General features: G+C 41.6%; 1 protein-coding gene across 3 annotated transcripts in view; it reads left to right on the plus strand.

The window, feature by feature from the left end:
- SMYD4 (SET and MYND domain containing 4) overlaps nucleotides 1-18,015 on the plus strand; it is a 38,648-nt gene that overhangs the window by 18,082 nt on the left and 2,551 nt on the right. For 2 of the 3 annotated variants that reach the window (XM_040243786.1, XM_040243787.1), the window contains exons 4-10: nucleotides 2,453-2,542; nucleotides 3,926-5,090; nucleotides 14,000-14,182; nucleotides 14,718-14,881; nucleotides 16,110-16,242; nucleotides 17,080-17,196; nucleotides 17,401-17,524. In XM_040243786.1, the coding sequence (XP_040099720.1) occupies nucleotides 2,453-2,542; nucleotides 3,926-5,090; nucleotides 14,000-14,182; nucleotides 14,718-14,881; nucleotides 16,110-16,242; nucleotides 17,080-17,196; nucleotides 17,401-17,524 (1,976 nt within the window). Of the gene's footprint in view, nucleotides 1-2,452; nucleotides 2,543-3,925; nucleotides 5,091-13,999; nucleotides 14,183-14,717; nucleotides 14,882-16,109; nucleotides 16,243-17,072; nucleotides 17,197-17,400; nucleotides 17,525-18,015 lie in introns of all 3 variants that reach the window. The other variant, XR_005721613.1, reaches the window with a different exon arrangement.

Genomic DNA, 18,015 nt, shown 5'->3' on the forward strand with positions numbered 1-18,015 from the left:
AGTTGCTATTTTCTTTCTTTTTTGAAATAATAATTGTTGTTTTTATCTGATTGTAAATGTAATATATGTTTACTTGGAAAATACAGAGAAGCATAAAGAGTAAGAAAAAATCCCATAACCAGTGATAAGCACTGTTAACATTTTGCTTACATCCAGCCAGCCTCTTTTTCCTCTGAAAATATGGTTTTCTCGTACAAAATTGTGATAATGCTGTACTTAGTGTTTTGTAACCTGCTTTTTTTCCCCTCAACAATTTATTGTGACCGTTTTCTCATGTTATTAAATTTTCCGCTAGAACATGATTTTTTTACGGCTGGCTTAGTGTTCCATTACAGAGAACTATACTTGATTTAACATCTCCTAATGTTGGCAGATTGTTTGGTATCATAAAGCTGCAAGGAGCATCTTTCTATGTAAATATTTGTACACACCTGATTATTTCCTCAGGATAAATTCCTTGAAGGGCAATTGCTGGGTCAATTGAACATGATTTTTTTTTTTTTTTTTTTAGGCCTTTGGCACTTGATGCTAATTCTTTCTCCAGGAAAAAGCTAGTTACTGCCCTTCTACCAGAGCATGGGATGTTCATTTCTCTATATCCTAAGCAATACTGATTATTATGGTATTATTATCATTATTTTATCTATTCTGACATAGGAAATGTGCTTACATAGTTAGAATTTTAAAGGCGCAAGGATATACAATGCTGTCTGCTTCCTCTGTTCCCCAGCCACCTCGTTTCCATCTCCAAAAGCGAGTAGCACTGATGCTGTTAAAAGGTATTTTTTCAGAGGTACCTCACCAAACACAAATAAATACAAATAATCTTCTACCTCTGCACACATGCACTCTTTTCATGTAAATAACATTCTACACACACTGTTAAGCACTGCAGTTTTTCCACTTCTGTTCTGTTGTATGGATGTAATGTTAATTTATTAGCATCTTCTAGATCAATATTTGTTTCCTATCTTTTGTTACTTCAAACAATTCAGTGATGAGAAGCCTTTCATGTATGTTATTTTGCATATATGTGTAGGATAAGAGATTATATCTGTAGGATTAATCCCTAGGAGAGGAATTGCTGGGTCAGTGGAGATACAGATAAGTATATAAATGTAGTGTATATGCTCAGTCGTGTCTGAGCCTTTGTGGCCGCATGGACTGTAGCCCGCTAGTCTCCTCTGTGTGGAATTTTCCAGGCAAGAGTACTGGAGTGGGTTACCATCTCCTGCTCCAGGGAATCTTCCCAGCCCACGGATCAAACCTGTGTCTCATGTGACCCCTGCATCAGCAGGTGGATTCTTTACCACTTACCAACTAGAAAGCCTCAGCACGTATATATTAAGAGATACATGTATTGCTGAATTGCCTCAGTAATCGTGCAACTAGTTTACATTCCCACTAGCAATGTAGAAAAAAATGTATCTCATTCCTATGCCAGCAGAGTATCCTATCAATTTTACTTTTCTTCACCGATCTGATAAGTAAAAAATAGCATCTCAGCAGAGTTTTAATTTGCATTTTGCTGATTATGAATGAGGTTTAGCATTTTTCATTTGTTTAAGGGCCGTTTATATTTCCCATGAGAATTGTTCCTATCATTTGCTTATTTTCTTACTAAATTATTACTTGTCATCTTATTGATCTGTAGGACTGTTCATAAAGAAATGAGCCCTTTGCCTGTAATAGGAGTTGCAAATATTTTTTTCCAGTTCAATATTTGTCTTTTGATATTGTTATTGGTTTTTGCTCCGAAGAAATTTTTTATTTTTATGTGATCACATTTATTAACCTTTTATGACTTCTGGGTTTTGTGTCATAATTAGAAAGGTATTTCTCACTCCAGCATCACTTTGGACTATTCATATAGTTTCTTCTAGTGCTCTTAAACAGTTTCAGTTTTTACATTAAGGTTTTGATCCACTGGGAACTTATCCTAATGAAAGTTTTATCATCTGTTGAGAACCAACTTTATTTTTCCTCGGTGGCTACTTGTGCCAGTACTTTCATTGAATAATCCCAATCTTTTCTCCAGTGATTGGAGATGCCACCTTTATGATTATTCCTTGCCGATTTGGTGTTAGAAAACAGTAGCCTTTGTCTGCTTTTGTCTTCATGAATTGTTTCCCACATGTCATTAGTGTTTCTTCTTGTGTGAATTTCTGTTTGCTCCCCGTCACACTTTGGTATGTGCCAGGTTATACTCCTCAGTTTTCGTTTACCTTGAGTGTTGTCTTGTGGCGGACACTGTGTCTGAAGCTGCTATCTTCAAAATGCTTCACATATTTATTTCCTCACGTAATCTTCTCAGCTCTGCTCTAAGGTACTTAAAAATGAAGCAGATGAAGCACAGTAGCAAAGCCCCTGTTATCTGGGGGGAAAAAAAAAAAAAAACTCTGAAGATGCTAGTTTCCGTGTATATACCTTTAACCGGTTCATTGTTCTTCAGGGAGTATCACATTCGGGGCCCAACTCTATGGACATTTCACTGTGTTATGCCAATCGCTCTGCAGCCCTCTTCCACCTGGGTCAGTATGAAGTGAGTATCAGAATGCCTGGTGAGATTGGAGAGGACCTGCAGGGGGTTCCCGGAGGCACTAGGCCTTCATCCTTGCTTCTACCTCAGAGCACTAAAATTGGGCCCTATGCAACAGGTTGAATCAGAAGCAAATTGATATCCTCCCAAACTCGTTCTTTTTCATCGTTCACTTCGCTTGTCACAGGTTATTATGTAGGGTGGTGTTGGTTGGCAGGAAAGAGACGTGCACGTTCCCCAGGGCCATGGACTCTGTCCAGTGAGTCAGCAGTCCTCAGGTGTTAAGATCAATTGTGATATACACAGCTATTGCTAATAATGCTTTCAGTTCTAAGTGTTTGCAAACTATTTATTTGTTTGGGTTATTTATTTATTTTTTAATAAGTAGATGAGTGGGTTTGAGAATATCCCTGTAGGGCTTCCGGGTGGCTCAGTGGTAAAGAATCTGTCTGCCAACTCAGGAGATGCAGGTTTGATCCCTGATCAGGGAAGATCCCACTGCAGAGCAACAACTAAGTCCGTGCTCCACAACTATTGAGTTTATGCTCTAGAGCCCGGGAGCCACAGCTGCTGAGAGAGAGCCCTAGAGCTCGTGCCCCGCAACAAGAGAAGCCACCTCAATGAGAAGGCCGCACACCGCAGCTAGAGAGCAGCCCCTTTTCTCCACCACTAGAGAAAAACCTGAGCAGCTACGAAGACCCAGCACAACCAAAACTAAAAAAGTGGTGGGGGTGGGGGAAACAACTATTTGAGTAATCACAAGTTCACACTTAAGCCCTTTGGTCCAAAAGAGAAGAGCAAGAATCTAACTCCAGTTCCCCAGCAAGAAAAGCCTGGGCTACTGAAGGCAGCAATGGGAAGACCTTGTGAAGCATTTAGCCCTTTATATCTTCCTTATATTATTACTTCTTACAATAATGATTCCCATATATTAAGCACATACTGTGTTCAGGCACCTTTTTAACATTTCAGGTATATTACCTTGTTTTCATCTTTACTTCTATCCTGTGAGGTATTATCCCCATTTTTTTCCGATGTGGAAACTTAAACACAGAAACTAATTCACTTGCATAAGGTCATACAACTAGTAAGAGGCAGAGTCTGTACTGGGATGCCCTCTTAATCACTATAATATGCCTCTTCTATCTGTAAAACTTTTTTCCCTAGAATCAGAAATAATGACAGTTAAACATAATACCTTCAGCATGTATTTCTAATCATTAAAAGATCCCAGTACAATATGATTTAAAGAAATAAGCACGTGATTGTAGTTGGTCTATTTTTAATAATCCTTCACTCACTTGTAGATTTTTGTTAAGACTTCCAAGTGAATATGTTATAGAGTGGGGACTAATGGTCATTTGGGAATCTACTTTCTGTTTTTAGACATGCCTTAAAGACATCGTCAGAGCACAGATGCATGGGTATCCAGAAAGATTGCAACCCAAGCTGCTGTTGCGTAAGGCAGAGTGTCTGGTGACCCTGGGGAGACCACAGGAGGCAAGCCAGACCATCATTGATCTTGAAAGTAGCTTTGCTGCCAAGCCAACCCTCTCAGCTTCCCAGTTTCAGATTCTGCAGAGAACCCTCTGTCGTGTGAAAGTGAAGGTACAAGAAAAGGAGAATCTCCCAGAAATCGTCCCAGAGGCTCTAACCAAAACCTTTGAGGGTGTGGACCTAAGGGAAGAGAATGAACAAATTCCTGGAGCCTCGTCCTCTGTCACCTTACATATAGACCCTTTAAAAGGCCGCTTTCTGGTTGCCACAAAAGATATCCTCCCAGGAGAGCTTTTGGTGAAAGAGGATGCTTTTGTGAGTGTCCTTAACCCAGGAGAAGTGCCACTGAGGCCTCATAGCCTGGAGAGCAAGTGGGACATCCAAGTTACCAATGGGGACCTTCACTGTCACCGATGTCTGAGGCACACTCTGGCCCCGGTTCCCTGTGAAGGATGCAGCTATGCCAAGTATTGCAGCCAGGAGTGTATGAAGCAGGCCTGGGATCGCTACCATAGTGTGGAGTGTTCTCTGGGGGCTCTGCTTCTCACACTGGGTGTGTTTTGTCATGTTGCCCTGAGGTTGATTCTTTTAGCTAGGTTTGAGGATGTTGGCAAAGTCATAAAGAAGCTCTGTGGCGAGATGAGTAACCAGGGCATCTGCTTACCCGAAAGCAAGAATCCGGCACAGATACTCAAATATGACCTGGGAGGAGAGGGGGATAAAACGGACAAAGCAGTTGAGACCCCAATTCCTGGATGTGATATTAATGGGAAATATGAAAGGAATTATAATGCCATCTTCCACCTTTTACCCCATACTGAAAACCATAGCCCTGAGTACAAATTCCTCTGTGCTCTGAGTGTTTCTGCACTGTGCAGGCAGCTCGAAGCAGCTGGTTTACAGGCCTTCACAACAGATCTGAAACCAACTAAGCTGAAAGCTGCAGAGACTCCTGTGTTGCGTGCAGAGCTGAATGTTTGGGGAGTGGCCATGCTGAGACACATGCTACAGCTGCAGTGTAATGCTCAGGCAATAACGACCATCCAGCAAACAGGTAAGAGGAAACCTCTTTATTCTGCCTTACAATATTGTTCTTGATGGAGCTAACATTTACAGTGGAGAAAGAACTGTAAAGCAGAACAGTAGTCAAATCAGTGGCTTAAGGGAAGACACAGCTGTCTTATGCTTATGCCATCGAGAAGCTCTGTGACTTTAAATTACTTTGATCCTCCTCTGCCTCAGCTTTCTCATCTGTAAAATGGGTAGTTTAATCTCACCTAACATTACAGACTTGTGAAGCTGGATGTGCTTATTTCTAAAAATAAAGTTAAAAATCCTATCCCTCCCCCTCCCAAAAAAAAACTGTTAAACTGTTAATTTTTGTTTTAACTTCAATTTTATTTTAAATTTTATTTATTTATGATTGTGCTGGGTCTTCATTGCTGTGCACAGGCTTTCTCTAGTTGCAGTGAGCAGGGGCTACTCTAGTTGTGGTGCAGAGGCTTTTCATTACAGTGGCTTCTCTTGTTGCAGAGCATGGGCTCTAGGGTGCATAGGCCTCAGTAGTTGTGACACGTGGGCTCAGTAGGTGTGGTACACAGGCTTAATTGCCCCAGAGCATATGGAATCTTCTTGGATCAGAGATCGAAACATGTCTCCTGCATCGGCAGGCAGATCCTTAACCACTGGACCACCAGGGAAATCCTACACTGTTAATTTTTTATTGTGAAGGAAAGCTCAAACAATCTAGACAAAACAGTCACAACAAATAAGACTGCAGACAGAGCAGGGTCTGTAGTTAAAGTATCAGAATCTTAACTTACTCCTGTGACACAGCTATTCTCGTCTCTTCTCTTTTCAACTGACAGACTTTTCCCTCCATTCTTCTGTTTCAAATTTCCAAGAGAGGAATCTGGCCCAGCACAGCTTTTCAGGCAGTACTGCTGTAGCGGGCTGTATGACTATTTCTAATCAAACATGGATTGCCATGTCTGTGTTTGGGCTTCCTTTGGTCTCGGGCTGTTGCTAGACAGAGACCAGCCTAGCCCTATTTTCCTGAACTAGACCCTGGAGATGAGGCTGTTAAGGTAGTTGGGGAGATTACCTGTGCCCAGCATCCTGAGTGCCACCTCTAATATGATTGTACTGACAACAGATACTATTATTAGCAAAGAAATGGTGCTTCCAACATTTCTGTTGTTTGATCTCCATTTTAGCAGATAGTGTGTTTCAATTCAGTCAGCTCAGTATATTTTTCTCAATTTCCTAATTAGCTCTCTGGAGGGGAGGAATGAGGTCATATCTACACCTAGGATTTATAGGCAAATATTAAATGTGGCTTCACTGAACTATATATGCTTAGCTCTTTTGATTGTCTCACATGAGGTAATGTAGAATTCTGTCAATGTTTTGTTTATATTTTTTATCTCTAATTTTAATTCAGCTGCCAAGTTATACAGTGTATAGGTATTTCACTGGACATATTTTGGGGCAGGACTCAATTCCCCATCCTGAAGCACAGGAAACATCCCAAAATAGCACTGGCCTCATCCCATGATACAACAGCATCACACTGCAAGCCAGTCTCCGTTTTCTTCTCTGCCTTTTGCTGCTTTGAGCCATTGCTACCTTCTAAAATATATCTGTTGAGTGTTTCTCCAGAATTGTGTTTTCCCTCGGGTACATTCACTGGCATTTTAAAAAATACTGTTTTCATTTTGTTTTGTTTTTCTGAATATAAAAAGTAGTATATAGAGCTTCCAGATTATACAGCAGAAAGCTACCACCTCTTGATTCTATTATGTCTTGCCTCTAAAATACTAAGTAGAACATATGCGAAAAGATATAAATGTCAGTAGCTTGCAAAACTATGGAAACTGTTGTCTGCGAAAGACAATAGTGGCGACCACTAACTCAGGCTGAATCCTTGAGGCAGGATGGCAAAGCCAGAGGGACAAACATGTTTTCCATCCACCCTCCTTCATTGGCCTCCCCCTTATGGTCAGAGAATCATAAGCCTAAATGTTTTTATTCCCTGTGCATGGTATTGCATTACAGTCAATTTTTTATTTACACAGCAAGTTTTGGGTAAAATTTTTCACAAGTTGTTAAGAATGAATTTTGGTAGGAAGAATATGTATAGTCAGGAACACCTATATCTTCTGTGGCTGAAAAGGACTAGAAAAATAGATACGTACCATAATACTGGTCCCCTGCAATGATTGGAAAAGGAGACTCTGTCTTCATCTATGAGGTTCTAGTATTTTATGCATGATTTATTCTTACTTATGTTTTAACTGTATATACATATCAAAAAACAACACTAGAAGTAAAAATACCAAAGTCTTAATTAGCAGTGATGAATTCTGAAAGTGGAAATACGGGTGATTATGGCTTTTTTTAAACATATCTGTATTTGTAAAATTAAAAACACGTATTCACACTGTGGTAACATTATTCTAGTAAATTTAAAATTGGTTGTATACCTTTCCCTTCATTCTAGGGAAACGAAAAATATTCAAAAAAATAGTTCACAGAGCAAAAGATAGGAAAATTATAAAAATGAGTCTTTAACAGTAAATATAAATGGACTAAACTCTATTAAATGAATCTTTTAGGATGGGTCAAAAAGATTAAAATCCAACTATATTCTGTTTACAAAAAGTGTTAGTTGCTCAGTTGTGTCCTACCCTTTGCAACCCCATGGATTATAGCCTGCCAGGCTTCTCTGTCCATGGGATTCTCCAGGCAAGCATACTGGAGTGGGTTGCCATGCCCTTCTCCAGGTGACACTTGAAACAACATGAAGTGTTTGGGCAAGCATGTCAGGAATCACAAGCAAATCAGGGTATTAATATAAAACAGTAGAACCCAAGGTAAGATATCTAGTAAAACAAAGAGGCATTTTATTTTTGTAAAGGAGACTTTTCTGAAATATATCATCAAGCTTAGTTCTCAGGAACATAGAGATTATGTCTGTAAAACAAAAGTGACTAAGTATACATGGAGAAACTGGCAAAAACTCCATGGTTATAAGAAACTTTAATATGCCACTTTGATAAAATATATTAAAAATAAGGATATAGAAACCAAGATAACATAATAAAATAGGGAATTCAGAGAGATAGTCATCAAAGCTTGTGTCCTATAGACCAGGGTTTAGCCAACTTTTTCTGTGAAGGGCCAGATAGTAAATATCTGGGGCTTTGCAGACCATGTGGTCTCTTTTGCAGCCACTCAGCTGCACTTGTAGCATAAAAGCAATGATAAACAGTATACAAATGAATGTTCCTGGCTGGGCTCCAATAAAAATTTATTATGGATGCTGAATTCCTTACAATTTTTCATTTCATGATAATTTTCTTTTGAACCACTTAAAAAGGTAAACACCAGACTCCCCTGATGGTCCAGTGGTTAAGAATCCACCTGCCAGTGCAGGGGACATGGGTTCGATCTCTGGTCCTGGAAGATTCCACATGCCGAGGAGCAGCTAAGCCCGTGGGCCGCAACTACTGAAGCCCTCGCCCTGGAGCCCACTTAATGCAGCAAGAGAAGTGCCCGCAACGAGAAGCCCCGTGCACAGCAATGAAGACCCAGGGCAGCCAAAAATGAAAATAAATAAATGATTTTTTAAAATGCAAAAGCCATTCTTAGGCCACATATGTACAAAGAAGAGGCAGCAGGCAGGATTTGGCACACAGGCTATACAGTTTACAGGTTCCTGATAGAGACAGAAGTTTGGCAAATCTAATTAAGAAATCCAGGGGAAAATGCCCCCAAATTAGAAACAATGAGGGGTGTAGCCAAGAATATAAATTTATTTTAAAGTTTATAGCAAATATTTAGTACAACTTTAGATTATTGAATTTGAAAATACCAAGTAGACAAGTTTGTAGAAAAACAGAAATTGCCTAAATTTTTCCAGAGGGAGGAAAATGCTTCAAAAGTCCAGTGATTATGGAAGAAATTGAAAAAGTTATCAAAATATTTCCATAAAAACAAGCCAGACCCACTCTTTTCTATGTGAGTTCTTTAAAACTTTTAAGGAACACATTTAGCTGCCTTTTAAAAAGTATCTTTCAAGGAACAGAAAGATATTTTTATATCTTTTTTATACACTATAAACATATCTAAAAATATGATACTTTTATATCATTTTTATACATTATAAACTGTTCCGGGACATGGGTACAACCTAGTACCTTTTCCCACTCATTTTACAAAGCCTAGAATAAAAACTATAGACCAGTCTTACTTGTGAATATAGATGCAGAAACCCTGAAAAAAAAAATCACTGCTATGTCACATCCAGCAGCTTATTAAAGGAACAATCATGTATCACCAAGTAGAATCTCTTCCAGAAATGCAAGGATATTTTAATTTGGAAAGATATAAAAGAAGGCTTGGATAAATGCAGACACATGCCATGTCCTGAGAAGGAAAGACTAAAAAATGTAAAAATGCCGATTTCCCTGCATTGACCTAATCAGTATAATGCCATTTCCAATGAAATCACGATTGGATTTTTCTTAAACTTTGACAGTGTCCTAAAGTTCTTCTTGAATAACTGGGTAAGAATAGCCTTTTTGTCGTAAAAAGTACTGAAGGGACTTAGTACTACTAGATTTCCTATCAGCATTGAGCTACAATAATTAAAAGCAATATGGTACTGATATGATAGCCCCCCAAAAGTGTCTTTCTTCAAGTCGTTAAAAAATTAAACTATAAAATATCTAGAGAAAGATAAGTGAATTTTTACATAATTTTAGGGTGGTCAGAGAAGCTTTCTAAAGTATATAATACCAAATTTCGGTAATTAGAAGATAGTTAGATTTAATTTAAATACCAAATTTCAAAAACACTATAATCAGAAAAGAAGATAGCAAATATAGGTGAAAGAGGTCCTTGAAGGAGTGAAAACGTTGGATGGGCAACAGCGAGTTCCTGTTCTCTCACTCTAACCACTAACTCTCAGTATGAACTTGGGCAGGTTACTCAACCTCTGTGTGGGTCAGTACTCTAATATGGATAATGAGAGGACTAGGTGAATCTCCAGGCCTCTAGGGGAGGCTGTTTGCAAAAATGACCACAATTTCTGTGGTCCCATCCCTATATGTTTACGCCGTTTCAACTTGACATTGCTTTTTCTCCCATCAAGAGGTGGAGCCTCTTCCCCCCTGCTGAACCTCAGGTTGACCAGTGGAGTGCAGTAGAAGTGATGTTATGTGACTTAATGAATGTAAGCCTTAAGAGACCTTACAGCTGCGAGTGTTACTTCTTAAAATGATGGTGTGGCCTGTGAACAAGCCTGGGCTAGCCCCTCAAAAAAACACATGCAGATGGTTGTAATCCTAAAGGTAATCCCAGGCAAGACTAGCAGAAAAAATATTCAGCTGAGCTCAAGCAAAGTTGTTGGCACACAGCATTGTAAGAAATGAAATAGTTGTTGATTTAACACTCACCACCCCCCCAAAAACCCATAAAGAAAAATGAAAATGTGAGTGACAAAATAAGAACATTTCCAGCAACTGTGCAACTCTTAAGATCAACTTTTAAAAATATACATAGTGATGAAAATGTTCTAAAACTGGATTGTGGTAATGGTTGCACAAATTTTAATTTGCTTAAAATTATTGAGTTACACTTAAAATAGGTGAATTTTATGGTATATAAGGTAAATCTTATATATACATAAGCAAGCACTTTATCAAAGTAGTAATGAAGATGATCATTTCTAACCTCTCTCTAGTAATTTAAGCAAGATACCATTTTTTTCCCTATCAGATAGGCAGAGTTGCTTGTTGTTTTTTTTAATTATAGTATACATCTCAGGTTAGAGTATAAAGAGATGGCCATGACATACTAAGTGAAGAGAAGTAACTTACAAATCACTATGTGTACCAGGTTGCTAGTTATGTTAAAAATTCCATATTTAGGGCTAGAAAGATAACTTATGCACCAAAACCTTATAGACGACTGACAGGATTATAAATTTTCTCTGTAGTTTTCAGATTTTACATTTTTTCTGACTCGCATGTGTTTCTTTTGTAATTTCGTTTCTTTAAACAATAAAAAAGTTCACACAATAACATTTTTTAAGGCACTTGATACATACTGCAAAATTGCCCTCCAGGAAAGTTGTACCAGTTAACACGCCCACCAGCAATGTTCACTTTCATTTTTGAAGTCAATCTAATTTTGTCTCCGTCTGCTAATATTTCTAATCTTATTTCATTCCTTTTTATTATTTCTTTGGGGTTCCAACACCTCCCAGTTTAGTGTTCTCATTGAATTTCATTAGCAGCTGTTTCATCAGTAGCTCAGAAGAAGGATTAAAGTGTTAACTTGGATAGATTTTGACAAAAACCTATAAAAATGTATGTTATTATCTTTGCATAAATCCTATTTAATCATAGTTCCTCAGGAACCTCTCTTTGGCACTTATTTGAAGGAATAGAACTGGCCACCGACGAAACTCCAGACCTCGATATGTGCGGATCTGTCTGGGTGAAACTGGCATATTCATGGTGTGTCTGGGTTCAGGTCATAAAGGGGATTAATGAAGTTCTGCAGAGGTTCAGGTCAATTCACTGCCCTTTCACTCCTCAACCACTGGGAATCTACCTTGCGTGGGGATCCTCGATGACTTGTTTCACACAGAAATTTCATAAATATCTGCCATAAGTTTTATGAATTTCATAAAATAGCTGCCAAGAGAGGTATATTCCGAAAGTATTATAAATGAATGTTTTTTTCTTTACTTGAATCTCATTTTAAGTGTACGAAGGATATTAGTGAGGTGCCCTTTCCGTAAAATAAAGAATCGGTCCCTCTTTTTTTGTTTTTTGTTTGTTCTGTACACAAAATGTCACAGATTTGCTTAAGGTACCTACACATTCTCACTTTCTCTGATCTCTGCTAATAGATGACTAATGCAAAATATTGAATAACTTTTAAAATCAATACTTAATTTTGTCGAGATAATTAGAGAGAGATTCAACTCTGACATAAAATGCTCACCCCACTCAGTTCCTGGGCTTACTTCTGTTAGAGGATAATCCATAAATAATTCACGAAGCTGGCATTACTCACGGCATTGTGATAATTTTTTTCTGGGAAAATTTTAGCAGCTGTTCTAATATAGATTGCCAGTTATCAGTAGTTGGCAACGCAAGTCAACTTTTAATTATGCAGAAGCTGATTATTCAGACTACAAACTGTTTGTGCCCTGTGCTGCTCCTTCCTGCAGCCTCCTTACCTTTTAGCATTTCCACTGCTCATTAGCACATTTACCAGAAGGCAGGCCTTGGACAAGGGTGGGGAAAAGGATACTAAAATCAGTTATGCGTTTAGGAGACGCACTAATGAAAGATTTCAACACAGTGTAGAACTGTTGACTAAAATTGAGTCATTTGGATTCCCTGTGAATTTCATTTACTTGTTCTAATTCTGGCTCTCCACAGCAGCAGGTAATAGAATTATCTGCAGAGAGACAGTATTAGTCCTATAGCTAATGTTTTCCTTTCTAGAACATTTTCACTTGATGGTTTATATTTTCTTTATTTCATATGTGCCTACACCTCATTATTTGGTGGTTGGTAGATTGAGACTCCTGGCTGATATGGTGATATCACAATTAAATGATGGTTTATCATTTTTCCAGAAAACTGAAATTTCCCTTTCAAGTACCAGTATCTTTCATATCTCAACCAGCTTTGTTGGAAACATGATCTGCTCGTGCTTCCAACAAGGTTGTGGAACACAGTTTAAACCTTTCTGTACACTCAAGGTTGTGTGTACTGTGCATTCTCCTGATAGGTATGGCTGTCACAAAAATCCGTGCAAGTATGGTATGAGTCTGAAAACCTCTGGTTCAGTCAGATGTACAGTTGTAGTAAAACTCAGTGGTGCTAGTATTTTTGTTTGCCCCAAGGCTATTATTCTTGTATAAGTTCTGCCTCCTCCCCAGTCTGTCACCATCTCCTTTGCTGTTGTCAGAAATCCTGCATCTATTAGTTCTCTGTTTCTGGACTGTTGTGGGCTGAGAAGCTGAATAGCTATGCCAATTAGAGTTATGGCTAAAATAAGAGCAAGTGGGCCTGCAGGAGAATAGAGGAATTCACATATGAATATAAGTGCTTGAGCCTTGGTGCAGAAATAGCTTCACGGCTCTTTCCCACCACTTCCTTTCTAATTTTCAGTCACGTGGTTAAATTGCTGATTGTGTTTCAAAGAAGAGGTTGCTTGGGATATGGAACTGGAATCGACATAGCCCAGGACTTCCCTGGTGGTCCAGTGGTTAAGACTCCACACTTCTAGTGCAGGGGGTACAGGCTTGATCCCTGCTCAGGGAAGTTCCTCATGCAGCAAGGTGTAACCAAAAAAAAGTGATCCAGAGATTTCAGTGAGAACTACTGCTGACTGATATCCCATCAAATTGGGACAAAGAGCAGAATAAAGAGGTGAGCATAAGAAATACTGATTTTTTTAAAAATAGATGATAGGTCTGTTTAGGATAGCGATTAGGTTACCTGTTCTATTAACCCCCCAAAGACCAGTTAAACAGAAGCACTTGGACTATAAAAGTCTTTAGGAAGTAACCTCAGCAGGTGCTCTGGTTTCCATGTCGTCATGAACGTTATGCAACTGTCTTGTCTAGAAGGCTCCCTACTGATAATTCCTTTTTTATTATTTTCTACAAATTCTAATCTTTGGATTATTTTGGGGGAATTGAGACACAGTGGTTAGGTTCCAGGATTCTGGTGGACTTTTCATGTGCTCATTTGCTTTGCTTCCTGGGGACCAGAGTTAGTCACGCTCCGTCTGATTTATATTGGATCCGGCTTGTGGAGCTCTGACTCAGCCAGGCTTCAGGCCCGATCGCCCAGTTCATTGGGCTGGAATGGAGGGTGAGGCCAGGATGAATGTCCTGACACATTTTTCCCCTTTCTCTTGCACTTTCAGGATCTAAAGAGGGCCTCATTACCGACACTCAGCGGGTGCGCCTTGCCACGGCCCTTTTCCCTGTCATCAGCCTCCTGAACCATTCGTGCAGCCCCAACACCAGCGTGTCCTTCATCGGCACCATCGCCACCATTCGGGCATCACAGCTGATTCGAAGTGGGCAAGAGATCTTGCACTGCTATGGTGAGCCGTCCATCCTCCCTGCTGCCCACCCTTCTCCAGCAGAAAAGGACGGAGTGAATTCGCATGGGCAGGCCACAAAGCAGGTGCCTTTCACCTGCCCAGGGAGGGGCTGCTTCCTGGTGGAGGCGGTACAGAGCTCCTCACTAGGCCCTGTTGTGTCTACACTACTGTGTGTCTCACCCCTTGATCCCTATAAGCATCCTATTCTGAAAATGGACTGGGAACAACTTCCTGGCTTCTTTTTCTTCCTGTCCCCATGACTGTGAAGCCTGTTTCTATAGTTACACCCGTGTTAGAGTAAAAGGTACTTGTCACATGATGTGTGATTACCATACCCTCCACTAAGCTGAAGTCTTTTTTTTTCACTGTGATGTACAGGGTCTTAGTTCCCTGACCAGGGAGGCAGCCCGCTGTCCCTTGCAGTGGAAGCTCAGAGTCTTAACCGCTGGACCCCCAGGGAAGGCCCCTGCAGTCTTTTAAGCAGTGTTTGCTGCTCTCTCGGCTTCAATGTTGGCCAAGGGTGGTCTTTCTGCAGGACCGCACGAGAGCAGGATGGGCGTTGCTGAGAGGCGCCAGAAGCTGAGGTCTCAGTATTTCTTTGACTGCGACTGTCCACCTTGTGAACGTGAGAAGCAGAGACCCTCGGCGGGGCCTGGTCGGGAAGCGTTCCGTTGTCACCGTTGCAGAGCGCTCCTGCAGGTGAATCTTCTTCTCCCTTCTCTTCTCATGGCTTTTCTGGGACATCAGTTAACCAGCTGAAAGGCCTGAAATCGTTATGAGGATGCCGTTGGAACTTGGAGGTGCTGAAAGCCATGCTCTCTCTTCCCCACACCTTGATCACCCCCTGCAGGAGCCACGGGGAAGGGTTGGGATTCATGCTCTTTTCTCCTGCAAAGAGCAGGAAATCCCACCTAAACTGAGTCAGGGTTGCTCCAGTAAATCACAAGGAATCCCAGGTTAAGGGTGCTTCAAATACACTGTAGTCTAGGAGCTCGGGAAGTGTCCCCAAGACCCGGGTTTTCTTTCTGCCCCCTCAGCTCCATTTTCTCTGTTATGTAGCCCAGTCTCAGAGAGACTTCCTCCTTGCAGTGGCCGGATGGCTGCCTTTAGCTCCAGCCTCAGACCCGCCCAGTCCAGAAGGAAAAAACATACGGACTCTAACAGATCTGGGCAAAAATCATACTGTGTTTCATCAACCCAATACCTGTGGCTGGAGGGAAATCAGAGGCACGGAGTTTCCCTCCAGCAGTTTGGGCCAGAGGGATGGGCCATATCAAGGCTGCCTGCTCCCCGCTCAGCTCCCAGGCACTGACTGAGGAAGGGTGAGAAAGGACCCTCAGGAGAAGTCAGGGTGCTCTTGCCAAACGGAGCCACAGATTCTGGCATCTGAAAAATAGCACATGTCTTAGGGGACCTGTAGGTAGAACATGGAACTGGTTGTATTGGAAAGCTGAAGTCACAACAAGCCCAGCATCAAATGTGGGGAGGCCTCCCAGCACCTTTTCCTGTTGGTTTCCTTGTGGCTTTTTCATAACCCCTGGAAATATGTCTGTCATCCAGAGTCCTAGCCCCAGAGAGAAGTAAGAGGAACTATAGAAGCCGGATGGGCTACAGTTCATGGTGTCGCAAAGAGTCAGACACGACTGAGCGATTGACACAACACAACGCCAATATGGAAAGAGACTGTGGTCTGTACCAGTTTTAATTTGGTTGCAGAAGCTAAATCTTACACAGGGCTCAGCTCCTGCTTCAGCTAAAGTTGCTGCCATCAAACCAAATCCAGATTCAGTCCCCCTTGGTCGTTGTATGTTACGGCAGGAGTCTCCTTCCCCCACAGGGTCAGAAGTTCTGGAGTGATGCTGTAGGGTAAGCACGTGCAGTGTCGCTAGCTGACTCTGGTCAATAAAGAGAACACTGACTTCCGCAGGGAGATGATGTTCTGAACTGCAGCGGCCCAGCTTGTACAGAATCAGTTGGCAGAGACCTCTTGGTCTCCCGGCTACAGGACCTTCAGCAACAGGTGGGGGCGGCCCAGAAGCATCTCAGAAACGGCAGACTAGGTGAGACTGGCTCCCTGCTTCGGTCCTCCAGTCCCTTCCCTTTTATTCAGTCTGAGTTCACCTTGATCTCAAGGATACTCAGTGAAGATTGAAGCGTTGAATTTAATTATCCCCCTGCCAGCCACAAGATGGCTATGTAGGCCAGTGAGACCAAACCCTTACCAGCTCGATTTGCATGATGTCCTTGAAAAAGGGCCAACTGATTTAAGCTGTTTTTCTCCTAGGCATCAGAGAGTTAGTTAAAGACTAACAGGTTGTCTCTGACATCCGTAATCTTTATGCATATCCAGAAGCTCATTGTCACTTATCTAAGTTGTGGAGCCTCGTGACCTAATTTCCTAGAGAAACTGTTCTACACTCATCAGAGCCTACCTCTCTTCTACAGAGCAGTGGGGCATGGGCCCAGTGGGTTTCAGTGTCCTGCTTTTTCCAGAAAGGGAGTTACAAAACCCTTCATTACCCTGGAAAGCTCTGCCTTGGGGCTTGACGTCATGGGAATTTATTTACCCTACTTTTTATGAAAGTTGACCTTTTTGCTTAGATTTCTGAGTCAAGAGAAGTAACGACCATACATGGAATGTAGCCATCCCATTTCAAACTGAAGTTGGAAACCCAGAGCACATGTGGGGAGGCTTCACCCAGCACCTTGTGCTGTTGAAAGAGAAAACATAAAGAGAGCAGCTTTATTGGACCCAACATTGCGGGTTGATCACAACGCAGGGAGACAAAGTGGGATTTCCACATTCAGGCCCACCCATGGAGGATTTGAGGGCTGGAATCTCATTTCTAAGACTGGATCTGTGTCTGTAATGAGTCCACTTTCCTTTGAGTTGATAGAGCTAACCATTCAGCTGTTGCTGGGGTGTCAGAGTGATGCCGAGAGCTTCCTGTCTGCGGAACACAGCGTGGTGGGAGAAATCGAGGACGCCTTGGCCCAGGCCTATGCTGCCTTAGGTATGGCCTGTGACTCTATCTTCCGCTCCGAGGAATGAGCCTGCCTTGTGTGTGCAGTCGTGACCTTGGCCTTGTCTGGTTGGGTCTCTCTCAGTCTTTGATCTGAGGCTGCTCTCCCTTCCATTCAGCTTTCCTTTCCCAGAACAAGTTCATCCACAGCTGACTGTGGTTCTCATCCGGATCCAGATCTTCCTCTCTTTGCAGGGGACTGGGAGAAGTCAGCAACCCACCTGCAGAAGAGTCTCCAAGTGGTGGAGGTCCACCACGGGCCATCCAGTGTGGAGATGGGCCATGAGCTCTTCAAACTGGCCCAAGTCTTCTTCAGTGGGTAAGTCTTGTTTCCTAGCATTTTGCCAGGCCACATACTGATTTTATACTAGGCTCTTCTCTGTGTTCCTTTTTGCTCCCACAGTGTCCACTGCTCTTAGAAGAGAGATGAGCCTCTGATGAGGGCCAAACAGTTTCTCTAGGAAATTAGGTCATGAGGCCCCTGGAATGAAAATAAAGTGAAACGTCTTTATTTCCCCTTTAGGAGCGATCCCTTCCTTCTGTCCTGCTGACACATTTGTCGCTTTAGAATTTCCTCCTGGGAGATAACGGGAAGCTCTTAGCTCTGAAGGGAGTTTCCCAGGGAGAAGTTGCCTCAGGCTCCCCTTACCCCGTGCTCACAGCAGCTCTTAGCCATTCTTCTCAGTCCCCTCCCTCCCTCGCGCTCATTCTCAGCACCCTCAGCTCCAGGCCCTCCTCCTTTTTCTGGTCCTATTCTTTTTAAAGCAGTTGTAATCAAGCACGTGTCTTCTTGCTCCCCAGGAGACGTCT

The sequence above is a fragment of the Oryx dammah genome, unplaced genomic scaffold, assembly GCF_014754425.2.
Source record: "Oryx dammah isolate SB20612 unplaced genomic scaffold, SCBI_Odam_1.1 HiC_scaffold_8, whole genome shotgun sequence".
Classification (NCBI taxonomy): Eukaryota; Metazoa; Chordata; class Mammalia; order Artiodactyla; family Bovidae; genus Oryx; species Oryx dammah.